This window comes from Pan troglodytes, chromosome 14 (assembly GCF_028858775.2).
Source record: "Pan troglodytes isolate AG18354 chromosome 14, NHGRI_mPanTro3-v2.0_pri, whole genome shotgun sequence".
In the NCBI taxonomy this organism is placed as follows: Eukaryota; Metazoa; Chordata; class Mammalia; order Primates; family Hominidae; genus Pan; species Pan troglodytes.
This window is the reverse complement of record NC_072412.2, coordinates 97537576-97553550: the sequence shown is the minus strand read 5'-3', so window position 1 is coordinate 97553550 and position 15975 is coordinate 97537576. Positions and strand designations below refer to the sequence as shown.

At 35.2% G+C, this 15975-nt stretch overlaps 1 protein-coding gene across 2 annotated transcripts in view; it reads right to left on the bottom strand.

The window, feature by feature from the left end:
* The window catches only part of GPC5 (glypican 5), a 1453661-nt gene that overhangs the window by 930397 nt on the left and 507289 nt on the right, over nucleotides 1-15975 (bottom strand). For both annotated transcript variants that reach the window (XM_509696.8, XM_063792277.1), the window contains exon 6: nucleotides 10148-10268. In XM_509696.8, coding sequence (XP_509696.2) covers nucleotides 10148-10268 — 121 coding nt within the window. The remainder of the gene's footprint in view (nucleotides 1-10147; nucleotides 10269-15975) is intronic.

Below are 15975 nucleotides of genomic sequence, written 5' to 3'. Positions count from 1 at the left end.
CCTGTTTACACTCATTCTCTCTCCTGCCATCCTGTGAAGAGGTGCCTTCTATCATAATTGTAAATTTCCTGAGGCCTCCCCAGCAATGCAAAACTGTGAGTCAATTAAACATCTTTTCTTTATAAATTACCCAGTCTCAGGAATTTCTTCACAGCAGCATGAGAACAGACTAATACAGTAAAATTGGTACCAAGGTAGTGAGGCGCTGCTGTAAAGATATACCCGAAAATGTGGAAGTGACTTTGGAACTGGGTAACAGAGGTTGACACAGTTTGGAGGGCTCAGAAGAAGACAGATGATGTGGGAATTTTGGAACTTCCTAGAGACTTGTTGAATGGTTTTGACCAAAATACCGATAGTGATATGGACAATGAAGTCCAACCTGAGGTGGTCTCATGTGGAGATGAGGAACTTGTTGGGAACTGGAGTAAAGGTGATTCTTTCTATGCTTTATCAAAGAAAGAATTTTGCCCCTGCCCTAGAGATCTGTGGAACATTGAACTTGAGAGAGATGATTTAGGGTATTGGGCAGAAGAAATTTCTAATTGGCAAAGCATTCAAGAGGAAGCAGAGCAGAAAAGTGCAGAAGGGAAATGTGGGGTTGGACCCCCAAACAGAATCTCCTCTGGGGCACTGACTAGTGGAGCTGTGAGAAGAGAGCCATTGTCCTCCAGCCTCCAGAATGGTAGATCCACCAACAGCTTGGACCCTACTGCTGAAGAAGGTGCAGGCACTCAATGCCAGCCCACGAAAGCAGCTGGGAAGGGGGTGGGGGGCCTGCACCTTGCAAAGCCACAGGGGTGGACTTGTCCAAGGCCATGGGAGCCCACCTCTTGCATCAGTGTGACCTGGATGTGAGACATAGTGTCAAAGGAGATCATTGGGAACTTTAAGGTTTAATAACTGCCCTATTGGATTTCAGACTTGCATGGGACCTGTAGCTTCTTAGTTTTGGCCAATTTATCCCATTTGGAATGGGTGTATTTACCCAATGCCTGTACCCCCATTGTATCTAGGAAGTAACTACTTGCTTTTGATTTTACAGGCTCATACGTGGAAGGGACTTGCCTTGCCTTAAATGAGACTTTGGACTTGGACTTTTGGGTTAATGCTAGAATTAGTTAAAATTTTGGGGAACTATTGGAAAGGCATGATTGTGTTTTGAAATGTAAGGACTTGAGATTTGGAAGAAGCCAGGGGCAGAATCATATGGTTTGGCTGTGTCTCCACCCAAAATCTCATCTTGAATTATAATTCCCATAACCCCCTTATGTCAAGGGTGGGACCAGGTGGAAGTAATTGAATCAAGGGGGTGGTTTCTGATGCTGTTTTCATGGTAGTGAGTGAGTCTCACAGATTTGATGGTTTTATAAGTGTCTGGCATTTCCTCTGCTTGCACTCATTCTCTCTCCCGCAGCTCTGTGAAGAGGTGGCTTCTCTCATGATTGTAAGGTTCCTGAGGACCCACCAGCAATGCACAACTGTGAGTCAATTAAACCTCTTTTCTTTATAAATTACCCAGTCTCAATTATTTCTTCACAGCAGCCTGAGAACAAACCTAATACAATATATTTATCAATATTGTAGTATATCAATAAATGCAGTCATATAATATGTTATCTTTTGGGAGTGGCTTCTTTCACCTAGTATAACATATTTAAGGTTTGTCCACATTGTAGCATATCCACTGTTTTGATCTTCTTTATTGGCAAATAATATTGCATTATATGGACATATCTCATTTTATTTATATAGTCATCAATTGAGGAACATTTGAGTTGTTTCTTTTTTTGGATAATATGAACAACATTGCTATGAACAATCATGTGCAAGTTTTTGTGTAGACACGTATTTCCTTTCTCTTGAGTATATACCTAGATACGGAATTGCTGGGTCATAATGGTTAACATTTTGAGAAACTGTCATTTTTTTTTCCATAGTGGTTGCACACTTTTACATTCCCATCAGCAATGCTTGAGAGTTCCACTTTCTCCGCATCTCTACAACACTTATTACCTGTCATTTTTATTATACACTAAAATTAAATTGAGGCTTAAGATATTAAGTAAACTAACTATGGATATACAGTTAGTGCCTATAAAAGCTGGAATTTAGCCACATGCCTTGTGCTAACTCAGAAGTCATGTTCCTTAGCACATTACTATATGGCAGCAAGCATGTTTTATTGAGACTGAAGGAAAGTTATTTTGTTTGGTTTTTTAATTCTTTGAAATTACTGGATGAACACTTATGTCTAGTAATTGTCAAAAATATTATTTTCCTCACTTATCCTAGTTGTTTAAATTAAAATGCTGAACACTTACCTTTTAGATTTTATAATTCTTGACAAGTTAAATTTCAGTGACTTCAATTTTTAAAAAGAAATATGAATTAGTGGGAGCTGGTTGTAATTTGGAACCTCTTTTGTGAAACAAACCATATTTCAAAATATTTCAAGCAGAAATATATAAAAGTTTTAGCCTATAAATTACCAGAATTTGTCCTAGTCACCTAAATAAAAAATATAAAAGTTTTACATTTTAATGGTCTTTCAACATTTTACGAACAGTAAACCCGGCAGATAAACAGCTCAAGTCTTAATGGAAATGATAACATGTAAAATCAGCAGCATCCACATAAATGAAAAGTCAAATTTTTATCCAACACAAAACAATTACATACTTTAATCAAACAGAAATTACCAATGGCCAATCCCAATCCCATTACTTTCAAAAAAAAAAAAAGTTCTCAAACTTTCCTTTCCAGTTGATTGTACACTGATTGAAATGGTTGTTTTATGCAGACAATTGATTTTTTTAAATGAAATGTCTAATAGTGAAGTCAGTGCATTATACCACCCATTCCAGAAAGCAGCCTTCCATTGAATTTACTCAGACAAACTAATTGCTAAATTAGATGACCATTGAAAGTTATTGAGCGCGCATCCAACACTTTCTCCTGAACCAAAAGATAACTAACTAAATCTGTTTTGATCACTACTGCATTGCTAATTCAAAATCAAGAACTGTTTGTTTCTCTGGAATATTAGTATCATAAGCCTGGGGATGTGACAATGTCATGTAATGGAGTTGTGGGGAAAGGAGTCAGAGTGTTGTGGCAATTCTCCAACGAAGGGAAAGAGTCTATAGAAGTGAAATAAGTTCACAGAATTAGCTGACATGCTACGGTCAAAGAATTTGCAATTAGCAACTGACCAATCAATTATGATTAACTCATTCAGTATGACTATCATAGGCTATTAACAATAGGAAAGGATGTTAATAAAATTTGTTTTATAGCAAGTGATTTAATGATAAAAGCTTGGACAGTTTTCAGAATTAAAAAATTCAGAGATACTAACATTTTTTAAAACTCCTGTGATTGTGTTGCGTGTGTGTGTGTGTGTGTAAACACTACCTGTGTAACCATCTATTGAGATTTAAATTAGAACCTTTTCTCAGGGTATCACAGTTCTAAAGTTATATTTATTATATCGGTATCCTCAGAACAGAGTGAAAAAAAGACTAAGAGATAATTTAGCACAGTCTTTTTCTACTAAAATCAGAGTGTCTCTCATCTCTGCCTGAATACTCTCCATTGTTATTATTGGGATACATATTATAGAAAATCTACTTATTTTGTGGATTTAGGAAATGGTTATGATTATTGCTTTCCTCACATCTAAAAATCAAATTTATATTACACATGAAGACATTTTGAAAAGAAGTTTGGGTCTCTATAAAAATGAATATTTAATAGAAACTTAATACTCTTTTATGTTATTTGATTTGTTAGGTTTAAGGAAATAAAATGTTTCTTAAATCTACTACTTTTAACAACACTGTAACATTTATTGGCTTTGCAATAAAATAAATCCAGAAAATTGCTGTGATATTACTTTTTCTGTTTCATATTGAAAGTAGGTAAATTAATTTCTAAGCAATGGGGCATCATAATTCTCAACTAACAGTGCTCAGCAGTTAGGATTTTAACTGCTGACATTATTTTCTTTGAAAAATGATAGATGTCATTTAGTGTTTAAAGATAAATTGCTGCAGAACTGTGACTTTTTTGCTGACAACTTTGCCATAAACAAACATAATATGACCAAGAAGTTTCAAAGTAAGTTTGCTAGGTGAGCAAATCTAAATTAAAAAGGCTCTCGCATTTCCTCAATCAGATATACTAAGATCAACCAAGTGTTGTTTTCAATCTATAATATTAAAGGGCAATTGAGTCTGACGCAAACATCTGAAAAAGTTAATGTTAACTCTTAGGAATAAGTGTTCTCCCTTTAGGAAAATCTTCACTGGCCATTGGATATACCACATTTAACATGGATGATTTTCAAAAGGACAAATATTGCCTGTTTCAGAAACAGGCTTTGGAATGCAGGAAAGTACCAGAAAGCAACTCTGAGAATTTGCACAATGGCTGACCTGGAGAAAGATGTCAGAGTCACAGATGGAAAAGGGAGGTGCATGACTCCCCTCTGTCGCCAAGGTTCCCATTCTCAATTCAGAAGGATTTGCAGAGGGAATGAAGGAACACTGAAGTTTCTGAGATATTCCTTAAGGACCAAGCTATAGCCCACAGGTCTCTATTTACATCAGATCCCAGCTTTTTTTTGAGGGGGTGTGGAGAAGAGGGAATGTGTGCAGAATATAAATATAGGGCTTGTCCTAAATGATGAAATAAAATTAAGATTGTGTATGCTATGACCTCTCTCTAGGAAGTCTCAAAACTCCTTTTGTTTTCCTTTTTTTTTTTTTTTTTTTTTTTGACAGAGTCTTGCTCTGTCACCCAGGCTGGAGTGTAGTGGCGCAATCTTGGCTCACTGCAACCTCCATCTCCCGGGTTCAAGCGATTCTTCTGCCTCAGCCTCCCTAGTAGCTGGGAATACAGGTGCACGCCACAATGCCCAGCTAATTTTTGTATTTTTAGTAGGCATGGGGTTTCACTATATTGGCCAGGCTGGTCTCGAACTCCTGACCTCGTGATCCGCCCGCCTCAGCCTCTCAAAATGCTGGGATTACAGGTGTGAGCCACCAGGCCCAGCCAAAACTTTTCTTATAAATTGTCTTCTAACTAAAATATTTCTTTTGGCCATCCTTGGAGTACTCCCAGGTGACACCCAGCTCAGGCTAACATTTGTACAGGACAGTTACCTTGGTCTCTAGAGAGCCCAGTGATGTTTTATACCAGTATGTCTCAGGGTCACTGCCAAGCTTCCACCCACACCTTTAACATGAAGAGAAAGCTGACACTTCTTGTTAGCTTTAATTTTCCTTGAGAAAAACGTGGCAATATGTATCAAAATACAATTGTTAAGGAACATATTGTTAGTTTCAACATGTAGAATGTACTACGAGGAAAAAAAAAAGATGCCAAAAATATTTTATGTCTACTGATATTCCTATTAGTCTTTATTATCATATAAAACTGGTCACAACCTAAATATCCAACTTTAGGTGACTGAGTGAAGTAAAACTGTAATCTTTCCATATGATAGGATAATATGCCAGCACCAACAACCAGATAGCAGAATATTTAATGCCACAGAAAAGTATTTGTTTTGTGTGGTCAGGTGAGCAGTTCATGTCACAAAATCAAATGTACCCTATAATCTTATTTTTTTAAGTGAAGTACTGATGTATTTATACATATAATTCAGTATAGAAAAAAGCCTAGATGCCTTCTCTTGTAAGTCTTTTTCATTGTTTTATAAATGGTATCAATATTTATTTTTCACTTTTTCCATCAGATTTCCTAGAATAATAAAATTCAATTCCTTCTGATGAGCATTCATTATTCTTTGTTGTTGTTGTTGTTGTTGTTGTTGTTGTTGTTGTTGTTGTTGTTGTGAGACAGAGTCTCACTCTGTCTCCTGGAGCTAGAATGCAGTGGCCTGATCTCAGCTCACTGCAGCCTCTGCCTCCTGAGTCATTATTCTTACAGTAAGAAAAAAATAATGTTACGAAGTATCTTCTCTGTCCTAGATCAACTGTCTAAGTATATACAAGGTGCCAAATACATTTAATAAAATGTTTTATCCATTCATAGGTTTTTGCAATACAATTTTTTGTATGATTCCATTGTCTTACAGTCTCCATTAATTGTTCTGGTGTGAATTTATACTCTAAAGGAAAGTTAACAACTTTATACAATCTCAGGGCTTAGGTACTATCCACACTCTGTGCTTACAAACATACACTTCCAGTTGTGTGGTCTCCCTGAGTTCTGCACATTCCTCTTGGGTATTTAATAAGCATCTCACATTTAACAAAACCACTGATTTTTAATCAATCCCAGGAACCCTCCGCCAGACCTACTCTTCTCTCAGAATTCCTTTTATCACTTAGTGACACTATCATCCCACCAAACCTTGCTATCATCCTTCTTCTATCTCCCAGAGTTCCAATCCATTAACAAATCCCAATAACCCCACTTCCAACATTTGTCTAAATCTATGCGCTTCTCAGCTTATCCACTCTTATTATTCTAGTTCCAATTATGTGGTCTTCTATCTGTACCACTTCCTTTTTTCATTCTTGCATGCAGGGTCCATTTTTCATAGTGAAGTCCTCATAAAACATAAATTAAATTTTATCAGCTTCTGCTTGCAGTTTTTATTTATTGATTTATTAAAGTTGTGATTATTTATGTATTTGTTTTGAGATGGAGTCTTGCTCTGTCACCCAGGCTGGAGTGCAGTGGCACCATCTTGGCTCACTGAAAGCTCTGACCCTGGGTTCAAGCGATTCTCCTGCCTCAGTCTCCTGAGTAGCTGGGGTTACAGGTGTGTGCCACCATGCCCGGCTAATTTTTGTATTTTTAGTAGGGATAGGGTTTCACCATATTGGCCAGGCTGGTCTCAAACTCCTGACTTCAGGTGATCCACCCTCCTCAGCCTCCCAAAGTGCTGAGATTACAGGCATGAGCCACTGCACCCAGCTAGCTTCTGCTTACAGTTTTTAAATGACTTCTTAGCCACTTAGGAGAAAATATAAACTCTTTACCAGAGCCTACTGGACTCCCCAAAACATGATGTATGTTTATCTCCTCCCTTTAACTCACCCTGTTTTAGCTGCATGGCCTTCTGTTCTCTGAATAAAATAAACTTATTCCTGCCACAAGACCTTTGCACCTACTTTTCCTTCTGCCCCAGACACAGTTCTCACAGGTTTTCCTGTGACTCCTTTCTTCTCCTTATTCAGAATCAACCCAAACATCTCCCCCTGAGTGGCCTTCACCAGCACATTCTTCTTAAATATCTTTCCCTACCTCATCCTGTTTGGTTTTGTTTATAACATGTGTCAGCTACAATACTGGTTTTATTTGTTTGTTTACTTTTTTCTTACAACGGAAAGCCCATGAGAGCAGGGTTGTGTCTGCTTTATTCACAACTTTAACCTCAGTGCCTGTACAGAACCAGGACCATACTAGAAACTCAATGAGCATGTTTGAGTATTTTGAATGAATTATTAAAGCATTAAAAAGTGACATTTTCCAAGTAAAAATCTTTATCTATTTCCTTAGAGACTCTACTTGCAGACAATTCAGGGTAGAAATAAGGTTCAGATCAATGGCAGGCCGAGAAAGGCCTTTTTGGGTGAGTGTATGCAGGCAATTTTTGCTATTATGGCTGACTTACTTCCATATTCTTTAATACAGGTACGTCCCTATGGGGAGAGATGGCATTTTTCATAGCACAAAGGTGGAAAGTAAATTTAATATCTATTATAATAAAAAATAAAGTAAATTTTATACAAACACTAAGAAGTGATCATCTAAATCTACAGATTAGGATCTGAAACCTATTCCTATGTCGACGTCTTCCATGGCCCTACTCCTAAATTAATAAATTCTCACTTACGGAAGGCTATTTTCTAAATCCTTTCATAGCTGACATTGTGGAGGTGCTGTTAGCCATCCCTTGATATGACAGTACAATAGCTATCCCTGCCAGGGCACGTGTACATTATCAGTAGTCAAAAGTTTGCCAAAGTAAAACATTTCTCTTCATCTTCAGGAGAGCAGTTTATGAAAGAGCATATTCTTAGGCATTAAAGGTGAATGTTTCAGTGACACCTGTGCAAGATATAACTTTCTGCTCTCCTCTATAAAAATCTAAATTTCGATCATATAATTCTAGTAGACCTTAAAAGGGTAGACCTCAAAGGTAGCATTGTATTTGATATTCTCTTGCAACCCCAGAATGAAACTTAAGCATGAATAATTGGCGATCTTCACATTCCTATAAAGATTAAAGAATGGGACTCGGGTTCACACAGAAGCTAAAAAAGAAAGGTAGGATGACTTCCCTCTGCCACCTTGAAAAGGCTATGGCTTTGAAACCTACAAAACCAGAACTGGCAGAGGAGGGTGGCGGTGTTTTGCTGAATGGGCAATAAATATGTGAACCCTCCTCCTAAGGGTTTCTATAATCCTTTTTATCTTGGGTATCTATGTGTTCCTCTGTAAATGTGTTTTTTTTATAGCTGTGCACTTCTTATGGAACAGCACCATCCTTATTATCTGTAATAAGGTTTCCGTTCTGCTTTCATCCTGTGCATATCTTATAAAAACAATCTGAATAAATGCCCAGTTAATATGTATATTTATGTATTTATAAATTACATGTATGTGCTATTGCACTAATATATTACATATTTTATATACCTTACTACAACCAAAGTAATATAAAAGAATGAGACTGAATAAATATACACTTAAGGTCTGTTTTTTCTTCCTGCACCCTCTGTGAAATGCTTATCCCACTTAAGAAACCACTAAGATTTCACCGTGTCCTCACAGTGAGATTGTACTCACTCCTCAATGAGAGGAGCTGATTAATATTAAAGCTCTTTTGGTTTTATTATCAATTATGCACTCAAATTTTCAAATAATCTAGATGTACATATCATACTATAGTGGACGATACTGTGAGGTACCAACTGGACCAGCTCAGCAGAGGCTGGGAGGTTTAACTCATCGGTAGTCATGATACCACTTTTCTCTTAGACTTTTCCAATAGAATTTATTTTTGGTTTTGCCAGCCAGGGCGAGAGATCTGTTTTCTACAGGTATCAATGGTAGAATAAGCATTGTTGCCTCGCAGATATGGTATTGGACACCAACCCCCATGTCCTTCTTTCATATCCTTTCCTTGAGATATAGGGACTCTTGTGAAAATGGGAACCTAAGAACTGGCTCTGCATAAACTTAAGCTTTGTCTTTGCAGAACAATTATGAGAAGTCTACTACTGACTCTTGAATACGTTGTATGCAATAAAAAACTCTGCACTATTCAGGTATTGTTTCTGACTCATGATACTAGAAATAAATATCAACTACCCATACAAAGTTTTGCTTAGGAAAAATGAAAGTATGTTCAAATATAAATTTTTGAAAAATGACTAATAAGTAAAAAAAATAGCCTTTCTTACCCCAAACATCAATAGATGCAGAATGAAAGGTAATATTTACAACATGCAACATAATGTTTGGTTCTAATTAATAGACTATTTCAGTGAAATATCACTTTGATAAATATGTTCATGCTTCATTTGCCATGTATTAAAAACAGCAATACACACTACTTGATGAAAAACATTATTGAAGATAAAACAGAAGTATTTCATAAACAACCACTAGCTAGATTATAAGATAACATATAAAAGATGTTATAGGAAATAAATATTATAAATACATATTATTCATCTATGACCTAACTTATATTGAAATGCTGCAAAACCTTCACAGTAACATTCAGAGAATTACCTGAAAGATAACTCTGGCAACTTCTATGGTCTTATATGTGTTTTCTTTAATGGTCACAGTGATTCCCATGTTCAAACTTATTCACTGAAGACAAAGCATATCCTGAGATTCTCATTATTGAAATGCTGAGGCTGAGGCGTGCTTTTCACAGATACAGATTGTCCAGCATTAAAATACCACTGCATATTGACTGCATCCAAAAATCATGAAACTAAATATTTCCAAATGTCCTGATACAAAAAATGTGTTACAATATTTTAGGTAGGATTATCTGACAGGATTAACAAATTTATCAAATATAACAGAAAGTAACCACTTATTATTTATGACTGAGTATACTAATAAATATAGGATCAGGACTTACCTGAACAACATGCTTCAGTTTATCAATAATCTGACTTATCACAGGATCAGTTCCTTTGACTTTGACTTCAGGATTTCCAGACTGGGCTTTGAGTCCATTTCCAACCACACGCTGAGTATAACTAGCAAGGGAAATGTGAAAGATATGACTTAGTACCTGAGCAGGGTATTATCTGTCACAGCTATCTGAACATATTTGAGGTCGGAATTTCCTCCTTTAGAGAATACACCAGTGTATTTTTCTCTTGGAACAGAAACTGGCACAGCTGTAATGTTTTTCCAGGTAAAATGCTAAAATGCTTATCGTGCCATTAGATCATTCTGAAAATAATGTTATTCACTCAATGGACCCAACCAGAAATTACTTGTTTTTTGATACTACTTAACAATATGCTACAAAGAGTTAATATATATCTCACTTTGTTACCAGGTCTTGCTGAATTATACATATGTCTACACCCATATTGTCTGAGTCAGCTTATTTTATGCAGTCCTTATCTTATTTTTTAAGTATTAGGCTACTACATATATACTATATATATATTATATATATATATGTAGAGAGAGAGAGAGAGTAGCCTAATATATCTATATTACATAGTAGTATATATGTGTACATATAATATATATTATATATACATGTACATATATCCTAGCCTAATATATATTACATATATTTCCTAATTAGTTCCTCCAAGTAATAAGTGATTAAACTTTTTAATAATGATAATATCAATTGGACATGATAAAAATAATTTTATTAATAAATCTTTTCATTTTTAAAATAAGCTTGAACCCATTTCTTTTTGTAGGCATAGAAGGACTTAGAGTTAAGAATTCTAGTATCCATTAGGGATTTGGCAGTATACATCAATAACAAACAGTAGAAGGAAAACAATTATACCTATGTTATTAATGTGTAATAATATTCTTTATTTTTGAAAAATAAATTATACATATATATATATATATATGGCACATCTCTTAAATCCTCTGTGGCACTGTTATGTTATTCTTTACTCTTCCAGTATTCCAAGCAGCTCACACATGTGGCATATATATATATATATATATATATATATATATATATATATATAAAATATATAAAAAATATATAACTGTACAAGTCAATATCATAAACCATAACTGTACAAATTTAAATAATCAAATTTATAAGCAACTAAAATCTGCAAAATATTTTCTAAGTAGAGGAAACAATCCGCTTTCACCTAGGTTCACCTAAACAAAGATCTGGTAAATCACGTCGTATGTAAAAGGGTCATTTCACCGGTGGTGAAAGCCATTTGAAATTTCACTACCTTCCCCAAATTACAATCATATAATGTCAACTTAGAATTAATAAAAATATTTAAACTCATTAGTCACAAAGATGTCTTAAATGCATGCTATATTCCAAGTCCTATACTAGGTGATTAGGATTATAAGAAGGTGTAAGACGCAATTTTTGTCCTCATAATGCTCATTATTTAACCAGGAATATAGTAATTAACTCATTCATTTGTATGTTTATTCATTACATTTTATTCCATTTTTAAAAAACCATAGATTTCAGCAATATAAATGCCCTTATTTGCCTGGCAGAATAGTGTAATATAAACACAACTGAACAGTTAAAATACAACATTATGAAAGTAGCTGGAAGGAAATGCACATGCCAAGTGTGAGGAAAGATAAGACAAGTAGTAGACATTCTGGATATGGAGAAATCCACGTGGACTCAGACTAGGGAAAAACTAAGGGAGAAATTGTAACTTGAGGTAGCCTTCGATGTATTGAGGTAAGAAGAGGACAGCTGTGGTATGGTTAACGAGAACTTCAGGGCAAAGGATGTCATCCCAGCAAGGAAAATGGCAAAGGTATGTGAACAAAGCAGACAGGGAGAACGGGCCTCCATTCACAAAGCAGAGAGTACAAATGGTGGAAAGCAATGGATAGGAGGTCACACCCCGAAGATTCTACCCTGAATGTTTAAGACCCTCCATTGAGTGATACAATGAACTCTGGAGACTCAGAACAGGGACGTTGGCAGGGGGGTGAGGGATAAAGAAACTACATGTTTGGTACAATGTACACTACTCAGGTGACACGTGCAATAAAATCTCAGACTTCACCACTATACAAGTCATTCATGTTGCCAAAACTACTTGTGCTCCAAAAACTATTGAAATTAAAGAGACATTTTAAAATGAAAACAAACACTATCATCTGAGTAATTTGTTTGCTTACATTAAATATCATAATACTTTTCAGCAAAAATATTCTCATTTTAATGTAACTTTCCTTCCCTATATTTGAGCAGAGTATTGCACTATCCATAAACACCCTCTGAATTTTTACAGAAATGGAAAAATCTTTGAAGAAAATAAAAGAAGGTTCTATGTTTGAGACTATGGCTATATTAAAGGGGTTTCAATAAATATCCAGTTCCTCCTGAGATCATGTACTTCCAGTGACCAGTTTTAAGAAGTGGATCGAACATTTCCTAACTAGGTCCTTCAAGTAATAATAAGTGATTAAACTTTTCGATAATGATACTATCCATTGGACATGATAAAAACGATAATATTAATACATCTTTTGATTTAAAATATAACCTTGGACCCACTTCTTTTTGTAGGCATGGAGGGAGTTTAGAGTTAAGTATTCCAGTATTCATTAGGGATTTGGCAGTATACATCAATAACAAATAGTACAAGGAAACCAATTATTCTTTATTTTAGAAAAATAAAATTTTATACTCATATATATAAATAAATATATAGAGAGAGATAGAGAGAGAAAGAGAGTAACCCTCTCTTAAATTATCTGTAGCACTGCTGTGTTATTCCTTATGCTCCCAATATCCTAAGTAGATTGCACATGTGGCTGTTTTATTAATGTGTTGAATATTCATAATGATAGTGAATAATATGAATAAATAAATTGATAAGTGCATAATTATGATTTAGGCATTGCTTTACTCTATCTGGAGTTTGTCAATTCATGATAAACGTCTTTTGGTGACCATGAATAAGAAACTCATAGACCTCAAAGTACGGGAAGTCTGACTGATTAAGGCCACTCGCTGCTTCACTCTAAAATCTGTTTCTGCATTTGCCCCTCAGTCAATGACTGAGGGCAGCAGGATTGCTAATGCAGATCCCTCATTAGGAGACACAGGGCTTCTCTGAGGACCAGGCTTGGCTCAGGATTCCCTGAAGACTTTTCTTACCCTTCCTTAGACTGTACTTCATGCTCCAGTGCTTCCACTCAACCTTCGTTTCCTCTTTCCTTCACTCTAGGTCAGACTTTCCTCACAGCTGAGAGCTCTTCCAGGCTTACTCAGCTTCCTCTCCATTTTCTTTCATAGGAGTTTCCCTTAATAAAATCCTCTTGTGTTTAACCCCTTTTCAACATCTACCTCTTGGAGGACCTGGACTAACCCATCATGTAATATTTGTATTATAATTACTCCCATTCTACAGCTGGAGAATCTGGGATCTGGACAGGTTAAGTAACTTAAGTTACTCAAGTAAGGCCACACCATATATATAAAGTGTGCTGCAAGGAACACGCACTCCAAAATACAACCACCAATAAGTATCAATCCTGAAACCGACTAAGAAAAGGTAAAGATATAATTAGCTTGGTGCAAAATGTTATTTTTTTCTCTAATTACATTTTCTAAGGTTTCATTGTTTCTAATTAAGAAGGCATGTGTGATTTTCTTCAAAACCCTACTCAACAAGCCAGATGTGATGGCATGAGCCTGTAGTCCCAGATACTCAGGAAACAGAGGCAGGGGGATCATGCGAGTCCAGGAGATTAATGCTGCAGTGAGCTGTGATCACACCACACTGACCATGTGACCATGAGTATAAAACTCACAGACCTCAAGCCTGGGCAACAGAGCAAGACCTGCCTCAAAAAAAAAAAAAAAAAAAAAGAAAGAAAGAAAAGAAAGTAAAACTAAGCAAAACGAAACAATCCTCCTCAACAAATGGTTGCATATAACCAGCTAAACAGTAATATAACAGTTGTTGGCAGGGTGAGAAGAAACTAGCAGACTGTAGGTTTGCCATACAGTTTTTCTGTTTCTCCAGAAAATACAGACATAATATAGGCAATGAAAACTGAGACTCTTCTCTTAATTTCAATTAAGCTATTAATTGATTTACATCATTTACTTACAGGCCAGAAAAGTTTCTTTAAAAAGGCAGGAATGTTGTTTCATGTTAATCCAAGGAATTGCTTACCTGCTTACCTTTTGGTTTTGTTCTTAATTATCACAGCTACTAATACAGTAAAATAATATTTAGATAAAATGTATTATAATTATAGCTGATAAAAATCTCATTCCAAGCTGTTATATTATTGAATATTTCAGAATCACTCTTCTTATGAGTCATATAAATAAGGAAAAATACTGCAAAGTAGACACACATTACTTCAAATGAAATGTGATTTAATAAAATCAGTTATTCTCTTCCAGTTTTGTAATGTTCAAAATAACCACAATTGAAATAGTGATACATACACATCAGAACAGTTCAAATAAAAAAGAGAAATGATACCAAGTGTTGGCAAAGATGTGGAGCAACTGGAACTCTCTCCCACTGTGGATGGAAATGTAAACTGACGGAAACCACCATTTCCCACGTATGCTAAATCTAACCATATTCTATGACCTTGGGCATATACCCAACAATATTTACCAAAAGACAGATACATGAATGCTCAGAGAAGCACCTTTCAAAATAACCACAAATTGGACATTTATTATATTTGTATAATGATATAGTATATAGCAATGAGAACTAATGAATTACAACTATATGCAAAAAGATTGACAAATCTTATAAACTAAATACTGAATGAAAGAAGCAAGATACAGAACATATTCTACGATCTAATTTACTAAAAATTTTAAAACTAATCAGTTATGTTCCAAATCACCACAAGAGCTACCCTATGAGATAGTGTCTAGAAGAAATAATATCAAGTTTCCTGATTTTAGTATTGGATACACAGAAGTGCTAAGTTTGTTAAAAAAAAATACTGAGCTGTACAGTTAAGATTTGGGTGTTTTACTGTTGGTATGTATTTTCAGCCTTATAAAATTATGTTAAAAAGCCTCTATGCTCTTTTTCTTAGTATGTTTACAACAGACAAATTTTCATTAAGCCACAGTATAAATAAAAAAGACCCACACAGGTATGTTTAACATAGACTAAGTGTCGTCATTAAGTGAGTACTTTAGGATCTAAGTCTGATATAAAACCTCACTTCCCTGAAGGCTTTAATTTGCATGCAAAAAAACATGGTTTCTAAATTAAATTTTTTTGTAACCAATAATTTTTAATTGAGTTCCCCTCATGACATTTTAATAAATCATTATTTCCTTATTTTTCTTTTTAATGTACAGGTAATGGATAAAACATTTCAAAGATCCCTACAGAAGTTTCTTGACTTGAAATATTGTTCACATTACAATGAGAAGGATGGAATAAAACCAAAAAATATAGACAGGCAGATTTTTTGTTGGGGAAGTAATAGACCCACCATCTGTGCTTCTTTCTTCTAAGCAGAGCTGGGAATGAGTGACAGCAGTTGAATAGGAACACTTGCTCCCCAAGCACTACTTGTTTTTCATTAACAAGGAAAAAAGGCAAGCCCTGATATATTTACATTCTACAAAATTGTTTTTAAATGATGATAACAAGATCTTAGTTCCCTCTCGGTTGAACATATAAAATATTAAAAGGCATTGTAATAAATTTATATACAGCACTTCAGGAGGAAGTCATTTCTCCTGACTTTACCAGCTTG